The sequence below is a fragment of the Scyliorhinus canicula genome, chromosome 12 (genome assembly GCF_902713615.1).
Source record: "Scyliorhinus canicula chromosome 12, sScyCan1.1, whole genome shotgun sequence".
In the NCBI taxonomy this organism is placed as follows: domain Eukaryota; kingdom Metazoa; phylum Chordata; class Chondrichthyes; order Carcharhiniformes; family Scyliorhinidae; genus Scyliorhinus; species Scyliorhinus canicula.
In genome coordinates, this window is record NC_052157.1 from 147,571,291 (window position 1) to 147,592,248 (window position 20,958).

At 46.4% G+C, this 20,958-nt stretch overlaps 1 protein-coding gene across 5 annotated transcripts in view; it reads right to left on the reverse strand.

The window, feature by feature from the left end:
• rap1gap2a (RAP1 GTPase activating protein 2a) overlaps positions 1-20,958 on the reverse strand; it is a 499,188-nt gene that overhangs the window by 453,735 nt on the left and 24,495 nt on the right. For 4 of the 5 annotated variants that reach the window (XM_038814438.1, XM_038814441.1, XM_038814439.1 and 1 more), the window contains exon 2: positions 12,603-12,719. The exons of the other annotated variant lie outside the window; for it this stretch is intronic. In XM_038814438.1, coding sequence (XP_038670366.1) covers positions 12,603-12,719 — 117 coding nt within the window. The remainder of the gene's footprint in view (positions 1-12,602; positions 12,720-20,958) is intronic. 5 annotated transcript variants of the gene reach the window in all.

Sequence of the window (20,958 nt, forward strand, 5' to 3'; positions counted from 1 at the left end):
ATCTTCATTTTAATAATTTCCTCTCATGCTCGAACTGCAACTGAATTCTCTCTTGAGACGGGTTTCTCCACCAGAAGGTTCTGATGCTAAACTATCTGGACTACTTTCTCGTGGGCTCTCTCAGCGTTTCCAACAGAACCAAGCACTCAACTGATGCATCGTACATCTCTGCATCCTTAGCTTTAACCGACACTTCTACTTTTAATTAACTTGCCAACTCAATTAACTTGTCTTTTTCAAGCCCTTGTATAAACCAAAGACAAGTCCTCTACCTGAAGGAAGGGTTGAAGAGCTTCCTGAGCCAGCATGCCATGCTATCACAAGCCTGGCTCCTCTTTAATATATACTGTCCCCCAAATCTTCACTGTCTCCTTTCCAAAGATCCCAGGACCGAGCCCCCAAATTCTGTCACAGCACCCTTGACTAGTGCGCAGTCAATTCTAGCCCTACTTGACCCAGAATTGCAACACAGGTGAAATTAGACTTCATTTAAAATACCCACAGTCCTCGGTTGAGCCCAATAAACCAGCCACCAGATTTGTAACTTTCGAACACGAGTAACCTTTTATTGTGAACAGCATTATAATTAAACAGACAGAAAATGTAACTGACTATCTAGTATAAAGAACAAAGAAAAGTACAGCACAGGAACAGGCCCTTCGGCCCTCCAAGCCTGCGCTGACCATGCTGCCCGTCGAAACTAAAATCTTCTACACTTCCGGGGTCCGTATCCCTCTATTCCCATCCTGTTCATGTATTTGTCAAGGTGCCCCTTAAACGTCACTATCGCCCCTGCTTCCACCACCTCCTCCGGCAGTGAGTTCCAGGCACCCTCTACCCTCCGTGTAAAAAACTTGCCTCGTACATCTCCTCTAAACCTTGCCCCTCGCTCCTTAAACCTATGCCCCCTAGTAATTGACCTCTCTACCCTGGGAAAAAGTCTCTGACTATCCACTCTGTCTATGCCCCTCATAATGTTGTAGACCTCTATCAGGTCGCCCCTCAACCTCCTTCGTTCCAGTGAGAACAAACCAAGATTATTCAACCTCTCCTCATAGCTAATGCCCTCCATACCAGGCAACATCCTGGTAAATCTCTTCTGCACCCTCTCTAAAGCCTCCACATCCTTCTGGTAGTGTGGTGACCAGAATTGAACACTGTACTCCAAGTGTGGCCTAACTAAGGTTCTATACAGCTGCAACACGACTTGCCAATTTTTATACTCAATGCCTCAGCCAATGAAGGCAAGTATACCGTATGCCTTCTTGACTACCTTCTCCACCTGTGTTGTCCCTTTCAGTGATCTGTATGCCTTTCCCAACGTCCCCCCCTAACTTGCCCCATTTACTACACACACACAGACAAACAATACTGAGGAGAAAGGGTGGTGGAAGGGAAAGTGTTGCTCTGTTTACTCGCTATAAATATAGCAGTCAATATGGTCACCTTCCTTAATCCTAATTATGTTTACTTTCAGAGTCGCCAGGTATCTCTCGATACCGCCACAAGGTTCAACCCAAATACTGATCAAAGAGCCAATACACCAGTTAGTTAGTTCAAAGTCAATACTATTTATTTACACACACAGTAGGATCTACACATGCACAAAGTACTACAAACTAAACTATCTCTAACACTAACGCCTATACTTAACTTCGGGTGCCCACTCAGTCAGAGGAACAATGGCCGTTGTTCGGATCTGAGGCTGTTGGGTTCGAAGAGGTAACAGGAGAACAGCAAAGGTCGTCCGTCTGGTAGCGAGCGTTGACCTTGAACGTACTTGCTTCTGGTGATGCTGGTGGACAGGTCTCTCCGCTTTGAGAGCCAAGTCCGAGAGAGCAATTCTCTTGTGGGGGTTCCTTCTTATACCCGGAGGGGCTTCGCGTGCTTTTAAGCGGGCCTTAAACTTGGCTCCGATTAATTGGGTCGCTTCTCGATCACTGTTATCGATCTTGACCAATAAAGGGGTGGGTGCCCTGATGGCTGGGCGTGTCTTAGGTGGCCGTTGGCCTTGCTTTGTTTGTGTCTTTCTGGCGCCGGGATGTCTACAATAGGATCGGTTACTTCAGTGTCATTCCTTTGTTCCCGGTGATGGACCATCAATTTGCTAATCAACCCATAGTTTCAATTCCGTCTGGGAGCTGTTTCCCAAATACACATTCAGGCTTCTGTGCCTGCTTGTTTTCTAGCATTGTCCACAGTTCCCTATATTCTTTGCCAGCGTCCATTTTATGTTCTGGAAGTGGCCATTCCAGATGGCTACACAAGAAAATATTAATAAAAATGAAAGGATATGTTCTTTATTGCACTGGGATGACTTCCAGTCAATGACTTTCTGAAGTTCAGGTTTTTGTTTTGATACTTCTTCCTTCTGGGCTTGATATTGTTTTCTCTGGCAAAGTTGTCTGCTTTCTCTGTAGACACAGCATCATTTCAGGTTTACAGCAAAGGATGTGCCAGGAACTCACTGCTTTCAGAACAATAGAGCAGTTCTTTCACTTCAGCGAGTGGGAGAGAGAGAGAGAGAGCGGTCCTTTCACTTCCAAGGTCTAAGCACTTCTGCCCAGTTCTCTCAGACAGCATCACGCAGGAACCAATCTTTAACCATTGTCAGGCAGAACACTATTCCTGGTGAACCCACTGGTTGCCAGTTAACCAATCGAACCAACTCCCTCCACAACCTGATTCCCAAGATCCACTCAGTGCCGAAGAGTCTGGCTTCTCCTTTCCAAAATACATAACCCTAGAAGACAGTGTCCTGGAAAGCAGGCTGTGTCAACTTTGAATCTTCTGCTCAAAGGCACTTCCTGATTATCGGTCCACAGACCAAAAATAATAAAAACAAAACATAAAAAATGGGAACAAAGGAAAAAAAAACAGGAAGAACTCTTACAAGAGAGAAACAGAGTTAATGTTTCAAGTCTAATGTGACTCTTCTTTGAACACATTTTGCTTTTTTACCCCTTGGCTTGCCCAGAACCTAAGTGTGACCTTGAAAAGGGTCCAGAGGAGGTTCACGAGAATGATTCCTGGAATGAAGAGCTTGGCATATGAGGAGCTGTTGAGGACTCTGGCTTTGTAGTCGTTGGAGTTTAGAAGGATGAGGGAAGGATCTCATTGAAACTTACGGGATACTGAGAGGCCGGGATAGAGTGGAGGTGGAGAGAATGTTTCCACCAGCAGGAAAAACTAGAACCCGAGGCCACAGCCTCAGACCGAAGGGACGATCCTTTAAAACTGAGATGAGGAGGAATTTCTTCAGCCAGAGGGTGGCGAATCTGTGGAACTCTTTGCCTCAGAAGGTGTGGAGGCCAAATCACTGAATGTCTTGAAGACAGAGATAGATAGGTTCTTGATTAATAAGGGGATCAGGAGTTATGGGGACAAGGCAGGAGAATGGGGATGAAAAATATATCAGCCATGATTGAATGGTGGAGCAGACAAAATGGACAGAGTGGCCTAATTCTGCTCCTATATTCTGCTCATATGTCTTATGGTTGTATGGTCTAAAAGGTTAAAGCCAAATGTTTGGCAACAGCTATGCTTTTGCATAATTTATATACTTGGATGGCAATCGAGATTTTGAAATATTGCCCAGCATAATTATATCCACAGATTATCCCACTGATACACTGACATTAAGAAGTGTATTAATGAAAGGTTTAATTATTTTGTCTTACTGAACACAGCATGCTGTTTTGCAAGCAAAGCTGTTATAATGAATTTATTCATCTGTGTACGAGAACCCTTGTGGTTCTATCTAATTAACAAGCCCCTGTACCCTGAATCAATTTCCATCAGAAATGCTCTGATTAGTTTCACCTCCCCACCTTATAGAAACAAAGTTATAAATCTGATTCTCAGTAAAGGTAACTGAGGTCTGACTTGTTCTATCCATTGTTGTCCCGCTTTGATTCTGAGGGGGGTTAACACGATCCAAGTAGAGGCAAACACATACATAGAACATTTTTTTAATGAGGGGGTTTACTGATTTGTTCACTTTCACAGCTATTCTCCCACTCAACCTAGTGCCCCAGCTGTCCCCTATTTATTTTTGCTCAAAGACAATTAATTCCCATCGCCTGTTTCTCTTAACCTTAACAATGACGTTAACAAACCTTAACAATGTCATTGACCAGAGACTAACAAGGGGAGGTTGTGAATGTGCAATTTAAAATATGCTTGTAACAATATTGATATCAATTAACAGACACTCAGGCTGGTGAACATTACCATGCATTCTTATAACTGCTCGATTAGAGGTGGCTGCAACGTGTAATTAAGGACTGCAACTAATTGCAAGCCATCCCGAGTCTCAATATTTTTAGGATGTGCAATGCGGTGAACAGAAAAGGACCCGAGGGGGTTTATTTTTCTCCGTCCCTTATCTTGAGCCACTGTTAATATGTTTGTGTTGAATTCTTGTCCATGCTGCTTCAATAGAGCCTGTTCATTCAATTGGTTTAAAACATATGACTCCACCTACTGAGCATCCTGTCCATGGAAGCAACAGGCATGTTATCATAAAGACCCTGAATATGCCAATTTCAAATTGCCCTCTCAGATAATAAAGTGGAGGTGTGAACCTGTTCAAAATAGCTGTTAAATTGCAGAGGAAAGAACCTGATACGAGTACATTAATCTTGTGAACGTTAACACATTTCTTCATAACTTGAGTTACATTACTAATAGACCAGCAGAGGGCAATAGCCCAGTAACGCAGGGCTTGAGTTGAGCATTATCACTCAGCTCCCGAATATACTTCTGATTAAACTGTAAGCATATCGGGTGGGATTCTCTCAGCCCGCGCTGGTTGCCCCTGTAGCCCTACGCCATGTTGCGTTGGGGCCGCCGTGGAGAAGGAAGTTACCAAGCATGCGTGAGTTTGTGCTGGTTGCAGCGCGCATGCGCAGACCCGTGGCGCACGATTGATGCTGGTATCCGCAGCTGGAGCGGCGTGGGTCACTCCACTGCCATGCTGGGCTCCTGTAGGGCAGAGGATTGCTACACTTAGCGGCCCGAATACGCCGTCGTTAAACTCTCCGGTTTTTACGACGGAGTCAACACTCTGCCGTCAGACGGGAGAATCCCGCCCATCTTCTCCTCAATACACAGCCCATTCAACAAGTGTACACAATATATACGATTAAGAATCGATGCTTGTGTAAATATGTATCTGGTAGCAACAGAAGGTGCGCTGGTCATTAAGGAGCTGATGTGCAGTTTGTGAGCTTTTGCACGTGCGTGGATGAAAAATGAACGCAATAACTTGTGTAATTCAGTGTCAAAGCATAAAAATTATCATGAAGAAGTTTGCCTGGTCTCTCAGTTTTAGTCGAGCTGTGTAGGGGCTTTGGGTAGAGAGCAGCAGGATAGGGACTAATTGGACAGCATGGGCTCGCTGAGTGGAATGGCCTCCTTCTGTGCTGTAAGATTCTACGATCCAGGAGACATCTATTATGGTGGAAAAGATCACCATGGGAACCGGGAGGCAATTCTTCGCTGGATATGGTCAATCAGCCTTTACTTTTTCCATTTTCAATGTTTTCAAACCTGGTAAAGATAAAAGTTCGAAGGATTAAAAAAAAACTATCTTTTTTAATGCCCCTATGATTTTTCTCCAGGGTTGTGCACAGCAGCATCCTGGAGCTGGACCTTCAATTCATGGGGACTCCGGGCCAGCGCTGGAGGGCTGGGAGCTCCAGTCAGTTGTCAAGAGGCAGGTCTGAGCCGTAAGCTCCCTCTCTCATAGCCTACCCATACCTGGGGAAAGAGGAACTATCAGAATATCGCCACTATAGAAAGCACGCCAACAGGACGGAATAGGCCTTGGATTGTTAACAAGGAATCCTGAAGGTTTCATCACATGACCTCCGGCTTCCAACCCCCCGCCACCTCAGCCCTCACCCTTACAATGTGGCAATCACTCACCTGACATTCCCATGGATCTTGATGCCAGTTAAACAGCCATTTTGTCAAACTCCAACACTTTTACAGGTCCTGAAGTGATCAAAATAAGTAAAAGGAAGCGCAAAATTCTTTTGATATCTTATTTATTCTTCTCTACATCAAGGATGTTCATTTGTGAAATCTCCCCCGCCCTCACTAGGTTTCTCAAGCTCTCTTTAACTCTTGCATTTCTCCGTTGGATTCTAGCATTTGTTCCATTTTTTTACTGATTCCTTAAAACGGCAATCTCTTTTCAATCAAGACCACTTCACTGCAATAGGGATGGGGTTCAATTGTGAAGTATTTACACATCACGCTATGATCGTTGTACCTTAGGTTTTGATGATGGTCCCTTCTTCTCCTCCTGACTCAGTGTAAAGAACTTCTCCACTACTGAGCTCACGGATTCCCTTCACAATTTGAAAAGAAATCCCGTTACCTTCAAACCCGCTCCTCACAATCTCGTTTACCACCTACAGCCTCGAAAACCTTTTGAGAATTCTGAATTCCTCTGCAGCCCCCCCCCCCCCACCCCCACCCCCTCCTAACTCACCTCTTTCTCCACACAAGCGGCTGCCATACCTTCAGCTTTCTTGGCCCGCAGCTCTGGAATCCCCTCTGCGAACGTCTCCTCCTCTCTCCCTCCATCTTCATCTTTGAGAGGCTGCTTAAAATCCAGCACTGTCACGGAGTGTTTAGTTGCCCAACCTACAGTCTTCTTCTGTGGATTAGTGTCTCGTGTCCGACAGTGCTCCAGCAAAGCACCTTGGGCTACTTTAGTATGTTTCAAGACACTAAATAAATGTTAGGTTCTGTTGGTTTGGTGGCTGCAGGTCTGCATTGCCTGCAATGAAAATAGAAATTGCCGGATAAACTCAGCAGGTCTGGCAGCATCTGTGGAGAGAGAAACAGAGAAAACGTTTAGAGTCCTTATGACGTCTTCAACTCTGAAGAAGAGTCAGATTGGACTCGAGACATTCATTCTTCATCCTCTCTCCTCAGATGCTGCCAGACCTGCTGAGATCATCCGGCACTTTCTGTTTGTACTGCAGATTTCCAGCATCCGCAATATTTAGCATTTAGTGTATTTCCTGCAGTTATTTTTCTAATTATTTCATGGACTGTGGGAAAGACCAGCATTTGTTGCCCAACCGCAATTTCCCTTGAGGTAGAACATAGAACATACAGTGCAGAAGGAGGCCATTCGGCCCATCGGGTCTGCACCAACCCACTTAAGCCCTCACTTCCACCCTATCCCCGTAACCCAATAACCCCTCCTAATCTTTTGGTCACTAAGGGCAATTTATCATGGCCAATCCACCTAACCTGCACGTCTTGGGCTATGGGAGGAAACCGGAGCACCCGGAGGAAACCCACGCAGACACGGGGAGAATGTGCAGACTCCGCACAGACAGTGACCCAGCAGGGAATCGAACCTGGGACCCTGGTGCTGTGAAGCCGCAGTGCTAATCACTTGTGCTACTGTAAGCCACCTTATTAAACCACTTCAGTCCCTGTGGTGAAGGTACACCCACTGTGCCGTTACAGAGGGATTTCCAGGATTATGAAGCAGTGACAGTGAAGGAATGACGATTTTGTTAGGATCACGGACAAGAACCCAACTATTTGCAATTTGTAAAACTGTGAGGAAATTTTACTGCACCCCAGGAGTGATAAGATAGGTATCTTTTATGCCAAAACAAACTTTAGTTTGATCATAGAATTAACCGCATTAACAACAAGCAAATGGCTTTACAGTTAACAGTCACAACAGTTCCTAAGTAAAAGTGAAAACCTTAACTTAAACCTGCCACTATATTCCAATTAAGCATACCAATATATTTCAAATACCATTCATGAATAAAGTTAACAACCAGATTTCAACTTACTTTTCTCTGTGCAGAAACTTTTAAGGGAGAACCTTTCAGGACCAAACTGAAACACCTCTGTTCAGGTGAGAGATCTCAGGACAATTGTCTTTTCAGACAGAGTTGGCTCCTCCCATTAACTACATCATAAAGAACAAAGAGAACAAAGAAAAGTACAGCACAGGAACAGGCCCTTCGGCCCTCCAAGCCTCCTGTGCTGACCATGCTGCCCGTCTAAACTAAAATCTTCTACACTTCCGGGGTCCATATCTCTCTATTCCCATATGTACCCAAAGCATAAGGCATTCTTTTGTCGCTGCTTACAGGATGTCCCTTGACTTGCTTCACCAGGACCAAACCCAATACCCCTCATAAAGTATCTACACCCCAGGGGCCCTTCAAACCTAAACAATATTCCATTAGCTAGATATCTGTAAAGAAAATGGTTCTTAAGATCTATAAGCAGAACACTTCACCTGCAAATCAATGATTACCTCACTTTTTTAACACTTAGGTTCCCAGGTATCTGCTGCCCTTGTCCTAGTAGGTGGTAGAAGTTTTGGGTTTGGAAGGTGCTGACAAAGGAACCTCAGTGGGTTGCTGCAGTGCATCGTGCAGAAGGCACACACTGCTGTCACTGTGCATCAGTGGTGGGGGAAGTGAGATTTTTTAAGATGCTAATCAAGCGGGCTGCTTTGTCCTGGATGGTGTTGAGTTTCTTGAGCGTTGTTGATATTGCACTCAACCAGGCAAGTGGAGAGTATTCCACCACACTCCTAACTTGAGCTTTGTAGATGATGGACAGGTTTTGAAGAGTCAGGTGAGTTACATTCCACAGAATTTCCAGCGTCTGACCTGTTTTTGTAGCCACAGTATTTATTTGCCTGGTCCAGTTCAGTTTGTGGTCAATGGTAACCTCCAGGTGTTGATGGTGGGTGACTCACTGATGGTAATGCCATACTCGCTGGAGTTTATAAGGATGAGAGGGGATCTGATCGAGGTATATAAAATACTAAAAGGGATTGATAAATCAAACATAGACCTAATGTCCCACTTGTACGGCAATCTAGAATGAGAGGTCACATATATAGGTTGAGAGACGGTAGATTTAAAACTGAGATGAGGAGGAACTACTTCTCGCAGAGGGTGGTGAATTTGTGGAACTTACTGCCCCACAGTGCGGTGGAATCTGAATCATTAAATGTTTTCAAGAAGGAGATCGATATATTTCGGATTTGAAAAAACGGATTAAAGGGATATGGGGAACAGGTGGGGAGGTGGATTTGAGACCAGGAAGAGAAGAGCCGTGATCTGATTGAATGGCAGGGTAGGGTCGAAAGGCTAAATTGCCTACATCTGCTCCTAATTCCTATGTTCCTATCATAACCATATTTTTGTGATGGACTAGGAGGTCATCTGGTGTTAGTTCAAATGTTTTCAATTAATTAGATCCTTCTGCAATTTATTTACAAAAAAAATTGACGAGAGTAGATTTAAACCTTTTAAAAGTAGACGTTTGGATTTTAAAATGCTTTTAACTTATTCTTAGGTTGTCATTTTAACATTCTTTGAAGGCACTGAGAACCAGTGAAATCTCTGTTACACCTCAGCACTGAAAGTGCAATTCTGGGCCATATCATTTCAGCTCACGATGCTCACAGTGTCAAAATGCGAGCAGTATGCAAGAATTAATTAAAAGCGTTTTATTGGAAAATAAATAAATACAGAGATCAAAGCACGAAAAACCCATCAGGCATTTTTCCACTAAGAGCTGACAACATAGAGGTTTCTCCGTGCTTATTAATGACATTGTAGGCTGCCAATGGGCTTTGTGTCCTTGTCACTTCTCAAGTCAACAGTTCTGAAAAAGCTGACTGCAGGATCCCAGCTAGAATGCAGGCGTTCCGACTTTCCGCACAGTCCTCCCACCTATTTTCCAGCTGACATTTATGGCAGGGTGCCCAGTTGCTGAAAGCAGATCCCATGCTAAACCCAGAGAAACTGCGCAAGTCAAACAAGACGCTTGTGGGTCTCTGTCTCCCCTCCGCCCTCACAAAAAAGGCACCGATTACATTCAACCGCCTGACACCTTAACCTGCGAGGAATCTAAATCTTTTATCGTTGGCACGGAAAGCTAGTGCAATTAGTGGTTTTCAAGGTCTTCAAGTATTTGAGGATAACTCAGTGGCTGTCACTCAGCATCAAGACCGGCGTCAGCCTCGAAGACGGATAGTTAACATAAGATACTGCCAGGACATGATAAAGGTCTCACGTCGCTGCCCTTGTGTATGCTGGAAATGTACATCACAAAGTTTCACACCCCCAGCCTGCAATTAATTACTTTTCCATTAACCTTAACATCCCAGTCTTGGCTCAGTTGGCAGCATTAATGTCTGTATGACGCAGAGCTCTGGGCTCAAGCATCTTTTCCAGACATCTGAGCACACAACATCCAGGCTGGCACTCCAGAGCAGCGCCCAGGGGGCACTGTACTGTCAGGAAGTGCCCTCTTTCAGAGGAGCTTAAAAAGCCCCGTCTTACCTCTCAAACAGATGTTAAAGATCCTACATCACTGTTCAAAGAGGAACAGGGGATAGATAGAACAGTACAGCACAGAACAGGCCCTTCGGCCCTCGATGTTGTGCCGAGCAATTATCACCCTACTCAAACCCACGTATCCACCCTATACCCGTAACCCAACAACCCCCCCCCCCCCCCTAACATTACTTTTTAGGACACTACGGGCAATTTAGCATGGCCAATCCACCTAACCTGCACATCTTTGCACTGTGGGAGGAAACCGGAGCACCCGGAGGAAACCCACGCACACACGGGGAGGACGTGCAGACTCCGCACAGACAGTGACCCAGCCGGGAATCGAACCTGGGACCCTGGAGCTGTGAAGCATTTATGCTAGCCACCATGCTACCGTGCTGCCCTGAAACTCCGGGTGGCCTGGTTCATACTTCCACCTCCATCAACACCGCTGAAACTGTTTACCTGCTCCTCTGTGTCATTGCTGTTGGTGGGATCTTGCTGTGTAAAATTGGCTGCTGTTTTTCCTTACATTGTAACAGTCAACAGACTTCAAGTATAATTAGTTGGCTGTGGGATGCCATGATGCTCTGAAACACAAATACTAGTTTTTTGTGCTTTGTACCTAATGGAGGTTAAATTGCTAGTTACGGTTATGATTCTATACTGCTTGCTTTCCACGAGCTCCAGGAGAGTGTAACAGGCCATGAGAGATAAAAGCAGTAAAAGCGATGAGGTAAATATAAACACGGTTAGTGTTATCCCGCCGCTATTTTTACATTTCCCCAAGGGGATTATGAATGAGCGCCATCATTTGGCCCATTATAGGTCATACATCGTGAAAGCCCCTTCAGTACGTTAACGGTATGTTAATTGTGTTATTAAGATTAAGGACAAACAAGTGGAGGGCATTGATTGATTAGGTGTCTTGAGCACATATAAGGAATGACTGTCGCGATACTGGGTTCGTTAACAGATAGGAGGCAGACTCCGCAGCACCGGCAGCGAGGCCTGCCATTGACCAGCGGCGGGACTTCCCCGCTCTGCCACCGTCACAGGGGTTACCCGTTGTTCACACCTTCCACTTCCAGGGAACCCCTTATGGGGGGGTTGGGGATGGGGCACGGTTGGCGGGACTGGAAGATCGAACCGGCAGGAACGACCGGAGAATTTCAAGCCAATACAAAAGCAAGGAAGACATGCCAGAAACGGGCCTCACGGTAGCATGGTGGTTAGCATCAATGCTTCACAGCTCCAGGGTCCCAGGTTCGATTCCTGGCTGGGTCACTGTCTGTGTGGAGTCTGCACGTCCTCCCTGTGTGTGCGTGGGTTTCCTCCGGGTGCTCCGGTTTCCCCCCACAGTCCAAAGATGTGCGGGTTAGGTGGATTGGCCATTCTAAATTGCCCGTAGTGTAAGGTTAATGGGGGTATTGTTGGGATACGGGTTACGTGGGTTTAAGTAGGGTGATCATTGCTCGGCACAATATCGAGGGCCGGAGGGCCTGTTCTGTGCTGTACTGTTCTATGTTCTAAACCATTGGGTAGGCTTCAACTCAGGTATTGTGTTCAATTCTGGGCACCACACTTGAATGCCTTGGAGGGAGAGACAATTTACTAGAACAGCACCAGGCATGTGGGAGTTTAGTTATGTCAAGAGGCTGGAGAAACTGGGCAAGGAAGCTCAACAGGAGACTCGATAGAGGTCTTCAAATGGTTTTGTTCGAGTACGTAAAGAGAAAATGTTTCTAGTGGCAGAGGAGTCAGTAACCAGAGTTAAGATGATAGGCAGAAGAACAGAGGTGACAGAAAGAAACAATTTTTAAAAATACTTGCAGCGAGTTGTTGTGATTGAAAGGGTGGTCGAAGCAGATTCAAGAGTAGCATTCAAAGGAGAATTGAATGAATACTTGAAGGGAAATTAAATACAGGGCGATGGAAAAACGAATTAGGGAGTGGGATCAATTGGATAATGCTCCCAGAGAGTCAGCACAAACTTGATGGGCTGAATAGCCTCCTTTTATGCTGTACCATTCTAGGATTCTAATCAATAAGGGATTAGCCTGTATGGTATGATTCTAGAGTGGGGTGATCCCTTGCTATTTGTGAATATTTCTTTGTGCGAAATTAGCTGCTGCACTTGTTTAACATTTTGAAAGCGATTCATCGGTTGGTTGTGAGGCGCTATTTGGTCCATCCTCAGAAAATAGAGTATGCTTCGGAAGGACAAGTTCTTTCTTTGCTCTGTCCTACCTGTTGGGAGACTCCAGGTCAGCTCTGCTGACAATGCGATGTTGGTAAGGAGTGTATAGCCAGTTGAAAGCTGTGAGGGTCCTTTCTTCCATTTTGAATTTCCCTTCTCTCACATACCTGAAAGATAAATCAAAGATTCTGAGCACACGGCTTAAACGTCTACCCGGATTGGTGGTGGGCCTCAGTTTAACATCCCTTCAACAAAATGGGACCTGTGACAACCACCCACCAATGCCTCCAGTGGAATATTTGCTGCTTTGTATGGCCGCTGACACCAGTTTCTCCTCAACTCTTAGCTGCCTCCATTACCGATAATCAACTAATGTATCAAATAATTTATGTTTACCTTTATTTTATTCATTCACGTTGCTGGATGCCCAAATTGCCTTTGAACTTAATGACTTGCTTGGCCATTTGAGAGGGCATTTTAGAGCCAACTGCATTGCTGTGGGCCTGCAGTCACTGATGTGTTGGGTATGCTGGGTCTGCGAGGACTGCGTTTACCAAAGCAGTGAGAGAGACAGGCTACCAACACTTGCAGAAGTACAACTCTATTTTATTTAACTATGAGCTGTTAAACATACTTGCACTGTGGGTCGATACTATGTTAGGTTGACTGGAGACCTGAGGCTAACCTGACCAGACTATACTATCGGCACATGGTAGATGTTCGTATTGCTGATCACGGGCTCTGGCTGTCTCAGAGGCTGCATCCCGAGAGAGCGGGAAAGCTAGTGCCCTCTGGCTTTACAGTGGCCGTGTCCTGTCTGGTTATTGGCTGCTGTGTTCTGTGTGTTGATTGGTCATTCAGTGTGTTAGTCAGTGTCTGTCTGTGCACCATCATATACTTGTGTGTATATTATGACAGTCACATGTAGGCCAGACCAAGTAATGATGGCCAAGTTCAATCAGGGGCCCACCCAGGTGTTGGCAGTCCTGAGACGCCCTGCCCGCTGCAGAGGAAGTCGGGAATTAGCAGAGCTCACCCCAACCAGAGAGCATCTGCACTGTGGTCTTTAGAACCCTCCCTGATTCTCTGCCCCTCTCATGGCAGAGACCTCACCAGTGACCCCCACCCTTCAGGATCACCAGCTGTCTGCAACCTGGTAAGGTTGACAGTGCTGACTGCCTCTGCCACCACTGCCAGAGGACAGGCTCGAATCTACAGCCCATCCTGGAGAAGAGGGTGTCCCTCCACTGCTCACTGACAGGGAACTTTGGGTCCTACCTTGGGGCAGAGGGGGTTCTTCTCTGAGCCATCGTGGTGGCTGCAGTGAGTGTGTGGTAGGCGGAGTGCTTAGAAACAGCTCCAGCTGCCAGGCTCTTTAGTGGCTACCACCGGGACTTGCTCTAATTTCACACCGGCAGAGTGCTGGCCCATTTGCATGTCCTGACACGCTTTCCGAATAGCGCCCCCAATGGGACCATGAACCGTACGCAATTCAGTCCCGGCGGCAATGCCTGGGGCATGATTCAGCGGCCTTGTCGCACTCGATGTGGTGTCAGGACAAGGTGATTGAACTTTGCGAATCTTGCGAGAAGTCGGTCAGGAGATGAGCGATGCTCGAAATGTCTCGCAAGGTTCAATGGAGTCCCGTCCCTCACTGTCCATGAACTAGATCAGCATATTTAAATGAGTTGTATTGTCACCCACCTTCTCCCAAATGGAGAATCCTGCACCATATTTATAAATCCTTACTTGCCTCATCCCAATTTCTCCAAGTGTTACGGCCCAGCCCTTGTTCTCAGTCTTTCTACCCTGATCTCCTGCGCACCCATTCCCTCTTCCCCACTGCTGGTGGCTGCACCTATCACCACCTCAATCCTTTTCTCCAAATCCACACTAATTCTCTAAAAGCTTCAAAAACAATCACTTGAAATGAAATGAAATGAAAATGGCTTATTGTCACGAGTAGGCTTCAATGAAGTTACTGTGAAAAGCCCCTAGTCGCCACATTCCGGCGCCCGTCCGGGGAGGCTAGTACGGGAATCGAACCGTGCTGCTGGCCTGCTTGGTCTGCTTTAAAAGCCAGCGATTTAGCCCAGTGTGCTAAACCAGTCCCTGAACTCGCTTTATGTAATTTCCCCCGAACTCTCCTGTTACTTTTCATCTGCTTCTGCTACTTAACAACACAAACGTGCATGGACGTTATGCCTTCAACTTTGGAAGAATAAACCACGGTATTTCACTGGGGTTGATAATGGTGCTAGGTGGTGGGGTGGGGGAGGGGGTGTGTGTGTGTGATTGCAATGCACTTACTGATGTGGTTGATGTTTGTAAACATTGGGGTTTCAGCACTTAGTCATTCTTTTAAAAAAATTTTAGAGTATCCAATTATTTTCTTTTCCCATTAAGGGGCAATTTAGCATGGCCAATCCACCTAACCTGCACATCTTTGGGTTGTGGGGGTGAAACCCACGCAGACACGGGGAGGATGTGCAAACTCCACATGGACAGTGACCCAGGGCCGGCATTCAAAGTCTGGTCCTCAGCGCTGTGAGGCAGCAGTGCTAACCACTGCGCCGCCATGCCGCCGCAGAGTCACTCATCCATGAAGGGAGATGAATGAATCAAGGCTGCAGCTGTTTTGTGGAAGCTGCCAATCACAGCTCACTGCTAGAAATGAGTGAATGGCTTGCAGCTAGTGGACATGATGGGTTCGAATCAGGTCACAGCTGTTCTTCCTGGAATGGACTGGTGAAGCTTCCAGGTGAGTGTTACAGCTGTAAATATTTTGACCGCCTCTGCCTGGATTGCTCTCCAGCTTCCAGACAGGAGTCTCTTTTCTGGAGGGAGCGGGGGTTCCTTTAGTCAGGGGGTCCCTGTAGTTTCCCTTTAGTTCGGGTGCCTCTGTGAGGGTTCCTTGAGTTAGAGGGTACTGGGGAGGTCTACCTGTTAAGGGGGTCCCTGAGGGTGGGGGAGGGGGGGGGGAATCTCCCAATTCAGGGGGTCTCCCAATTTGGCGGTCTCGAGGGGGGTTCTGGTAGAAGGGTGGGAAAGTAGTGCCTCGTTGGGGGAAGGTAGACCTTGCATGGACCTCGGGGTCAACTCCCTTAAGGAGTTACCCCTTGGCTCTCCATGTGGTCCGCCATGTCAGACTCACGTTTGTTGAGAGTAATCTACGCCCGCATGATTCCCGGCTCAGCGGATCAGAGAATCATGGAGGGCCAGAGGATAGAGTGCCGGACCCACTAAATCGATGCAAACTGGTCATTAAGACCCATTTGCATTCATTTACATCCTCCCACTGCTGGGCCGACGCAATCCTAAATCCCGCTGCCTACGGGGGAGTCGGCGCATCGCGTTCGCAACTGCGCCCGGCGACGATCCCAATTTTTCGATTCTCCGCCGCTTCAGGGGCCCTGCTACCGACGGCGGGCAGCGGAGAATCCCAGCCAGCGTTACTCAGGGCGTGGGTAGAATGTGAAACCAGTTACGTACATGAGGCGAAGAGGAATAGAACGATATCTCGATGGGGGTTGGTGAAGTAATGAGTATTTACAGAGGGCAGATACAATGCAGACTGTACCCTGCATGGGCTGCGTCTTGATTAGCGCAGTGGGCTGACCAGCCGCAACTAAAATTAATTATTGCACCCGCAATTCTGTGTACCGAAAGCATGATGATATGGCATTTGTGATTCACAGCATTTAGCCTTACAGACAGGAATACAAAGTGCGTTGGTCTTGCATCATTAATCCCTCAGCTTCCTTGAGACAAATTTGATTTGTTTGAGGAACTGCAGGCCAACAGCAATGACATCACTTCACTCGATGCCATGCATCTACAGTAATGATTTCCGATGCTGCGGTTTTACAGCTAGGCTGGATCCTTCAGATAGAGATTCAGAGCAACAAATGCACTGCACATTGTCGGGGGGGGGGGGGTCATACTTTATTTGAAACCGCATTCGAGCATTAGCTCAAGGGACCAGTCACGGGCTGCGGAAGACGCAAGAAATCGGGGGGGGGGGGGGGGGGTCATCAGGGAAACAGAAAACCTTGCTGATTTGCACGAGCTGGATGGAAAAGCAGGAACTGATCAGATAAAAAGAAAATTAACTGCAGATTGGGGACGAATGCTGGAAATACACAAATGGGTTTAGTCAGCAGTTGCGAAGCTGAGGTCCGGGAAATTATCATTTCGGCAATATGACTGATTCATAAGCAGATTGTAGTCTGGCAACAAAAAATAATACAGCTGAGAAAGACAGATTTTTATTCAGTCAGGGAGTCAAGGGTTATGGGGATAAGGCGGGAAATAGGAGTTGAGGATTATCTTATCAAATCAGCCATGATCTCATTGAATGGCGGAGCTGGCTCGATGGGCCGAATGGCACACTTCTGCTCCTACTTCTTACGGTCTTTATACCCAAAAATGTTGACCTGGCTGGTATAATTTCTGACTAACCTGGAGGCGTACAACAACAACTACTTGCATTTATATAGCTCCTTTAATGTAGCAAAGCATTCCGAGGATCAAGCAAAATTTTCCACTGAGCCACTTCAGGAGATTCTAAGACAGGTGATCAGGGGCAGCATGGTGGCACAGTGGTTAGCACTGCTGCCTCACGGCGCTGATGTCCCAGTTTCGATCCCAGCTCTGGGTCACCCTCCGTGTAGAGTTTGCACATTCTCCCCGTGTTTTCATAGGTTTCGTCCCCACAACCCGAAAGATGTGCAGGCTACGTCGATTGGCCACGCTAAATTGGGCAGCATGGTAGCACAAGTGGCTAGCACCGTGGCTTCACAGCGCCAGGGTCCCAGGTTCAATTCCCCACTGGGTCACTGTCTGTGCGGTGTCTGCCTGTTCTCCCCGTGTCTGCGTGGGTTTCCTCCGGGTGCTCCGGTTTCCTCCCATAGTCCAAAGACATGCAGGTTAGGTGGATTGGCCGTGCTAAATTGCCCTTAGTGTCCAAAAAGGTTAGGAGGGGTTATTGGGTTACGGGGATAGGGTGGAAGTGAGGGCTTAAGAGGGTCGGTGCAGACTCAATGGGCCGAATGGCCTCCTTCTGCATTGTATGTTCTATGTTATGTAAATTGCCCCTTAATTGAAAAAAATTAATTGGGTACTCCAAATTTATATTAAAAAAAAGACAGGTGACCAGAAGTATGGTTAAAGAGTTAGGTTTTAAGGAGAAGAGAGAGATAGAGAGGTGGGCAGGTTTGTTGGTGGGACAGGAGTGATAGCCAGAGGTTAGGGCCAAGACAGTTGACATCAACGTGGTCAGTTGTGCAGTGGTAAAATCTGCAGGGGGGGAGGTGTTGACGTTTGAGAAACACAGCGATGCCGGAGGATTGGCGGGTTGGAGGATGTAGCAGAGATCGTGGATAATGAGTGGCATGGTCTCGGAGGGATACGAAAAAATAAGGATGAGAATTTCCAAATGGCGGCCTTGTCAGACCAGGAGCCAAGCGAGGTCAATGAGCACGTGGGCGATGGATGAATAGGAGCTGGTGCACGGTAAGGCATAGGCGGCAGAGTTTTGGATTCTCCAGCTTTCGGGGAATGGGAGGGTCAGCCAGGCGTGTGTTGGGATAACCAAGTCTAGAGCTTCCTCTAAATTTTGTTGATCAGCTGAGGTCTTGAGTACGGCATAAGTTCCTGAGATAGAAGAGCAGAATTAGGCCATTTGGCTCATTGAGTCTCCTCCACCATTCAATCATGGCTGATCTCATCCTGGCCTTAACTCTACCTCCTCCAACCAACCCCTGTGGATAATTAGATACTAGAGGTTATTTCTATGTGGGTGCAAAGGATCCCATTATTTCAAAGAAGAACACGGGGGTTATCCCTGGTGAATCTTTATGCCTCAATCAGCATCACAAAAAACAGAGTATTTGGCCATATTGCTATTGGTGGGAGCTTGCTGTGCACAAATGGGCTGCCACGTTTCTACATTACACTAGTGACCCCGCTTCACTGGCTGTAAAGTTACTTTGAAACTTTTGAAGAGTGTGGTATAAAGGCAAGTACGTTTCACTTTCTGAGATCCAATATACCACTGTCCATTGTCTGTTTTTGGCATATGCATTGTTACTTGAAATTGGAGACAAACATTTATCATTTAATATGGATAATGCAGGAACATCAGAGTTGCTGCATTTATGGCCCATGTGGCGGGTGCTGCTAAAGACGACGGTGGTTATTAACCGTGTCAGGTAAAGGAACAATAACAGAAGAGGCTGGAAAAACTCAGGGTCTGGCAGCATCTGGAAAGAGAGCTAACATTTCGAGTCCTCTTGGCTCTTCATCAGAACTGAAGAGAGAGGGAGAATGTGTCAGATTTTAAAGTGCAGCTGAGAGAGAGTGCAACAAAATGTAGCAACTTTAAGAACAAAAGACAGATGGCCTGGTATGGGATGGGGTTACCTTTTGCTCTTCCAGCTTGCACCCGGCTTCACCTGGCATGAGTGTAAGTTGCTGAGTGAAAATGAAAATGGCAAACAACAGTCAGGTTGGGGTTATGCTTGCAGGCTAAGCAAAGGTGGTCTGCAAAGCAAAGGATTAATGTTCTGGCAGGCTGGGATTCTACCAGCCGGGGGGGGGGGGGGGGGGGGGGGGGGGATCAGATCTGGTCTATATCGCTCAGCTAATCCTATTGGAAACTCCATTTTATACCATCTACAAGATGCACTTCAGCGACTTGCCATGTTTCCTCCAGCAGCACATTCCAAACCCATGATCTCTACCACCTTATAAGCCAAGGGTGGCAGGCACATGTGAACGCTGTCACCTGCAAATCACAAATCATCCTGACTTTTAAAAAATTCTTTCATGGTATGTGTGTGTTGCTGCCTTCGCTGCCCATCCCTAATTGCGCTTGAGCTGAGTGGACCATTTCACAGGGCAATTAAGAGTCAACCACATTGCTGTGGGTCCAGAGTCACATGTCGGCCAGATCAGGTTAGGACAGATTTCCTTCCCTAAAGGACATTAGTGAACCAGATGGGTTTTTGCGACAGTACGTTTCAAGGTTACCATTACTGAGATTAGCCTTCAATTCCCGATTCCACCAGATGCCATGATGGGATTTGAACCGCTGTTCACCAGAGAGTTTACCAGGGCCTCTGGGTTGCTAGCCCAGTGGCATTACCACTATGCTATCATCTCCCCTGTTGGAATTATGTCATCATTTCTTCACTGTTGATGTATGAAAAACTCTTCCTAACAGCACGCAGGGTGTATCTATACCACATGGACCACAGTTGTTCAAGAGTTGACCTCTTTCATTAGCATTCTCAAGGGTAATTAGGGATAGGTAACACTTTGTGGTCTTTCCAATGATGCTCAACTCCTGTGAAAATATACTTATTTAACTGTTGTGTTTTGGTGTGAAGGGTGAAACTTAGAAAGTACCAGAAGCCTCCTGGATTTGCAGGAATGGGGATCTTTGATTGCCTTTGAATGAACGCAGACGAAGAAGAACAAGCACCTCTGGCTTTAGCTGAACATCTGATTAATTTTGAATATTGAAGCTGGGATTGTCCAGCCCCACCATGGGGGGCCTGCCCATATGAGATTCTGTGGCCCAGGCACAAGTCCATTCACATTCTTTGGGACCAGATGATTCCAGTAGCGGTTGGGACCCGGAAATACCACCCAGAGTGTTTCGGAAACAGTGATCTTCTGTTGTGGCAAATATATTGAAATTCCCTGGAGCTGCATTAAGCTTTGGTGAGGGTCAGGTTTCGGGAACAAGCCTGTGTCCACAGGGGCAACTGCTCGTTTTTGTTCAAAAACCTCTCTCATCAAAGCTGACGCATTTGTGATTTGAAAAACCCACCAGAAGACCTCATTGCTGCAAACCGAAAGTTCATAAAGGAAAATTGCGAATCAACACCACTTTCTACAGTGTGGAACCCGAAGGGTCAGCAATTACTGTGCAACTGGTCTCATCAGCTGGCGACAAGCATCTGGACACTCTGTTAATAATGTTTTCCCTGACTTAATTTGTTACTTGGCCATGTTTTTAATACTTGATCCTCTGCAGACTTTAACCTTTTTTGCATATCCAGCCCAACGTATATAACATCCAGATATTGGCTAATCAAATACCGACAAATCTTTGATTATCCCTGACTGGAATAATACAGCGATTCATCATTGCCTCCAGTTTGTTTTGTGTATTGTAGCACGTTGCGTATAAATGTTAGTACTGTGTCATTGATTGTGGTTCCAAATGATAATTACCTCTTCAAATAAAATACTAAATATACTAACTTACATCAAGCTATACAAAGCCCTGCTTAGAGCACACTCGGAGTAAGGTGAGCAGCTATGGGCACCACACCTGAAGGGGTGGGTGGGGGAGTACACTAGCCTTGGAAGGAGTACAGAGGATGTTTAGCTGGA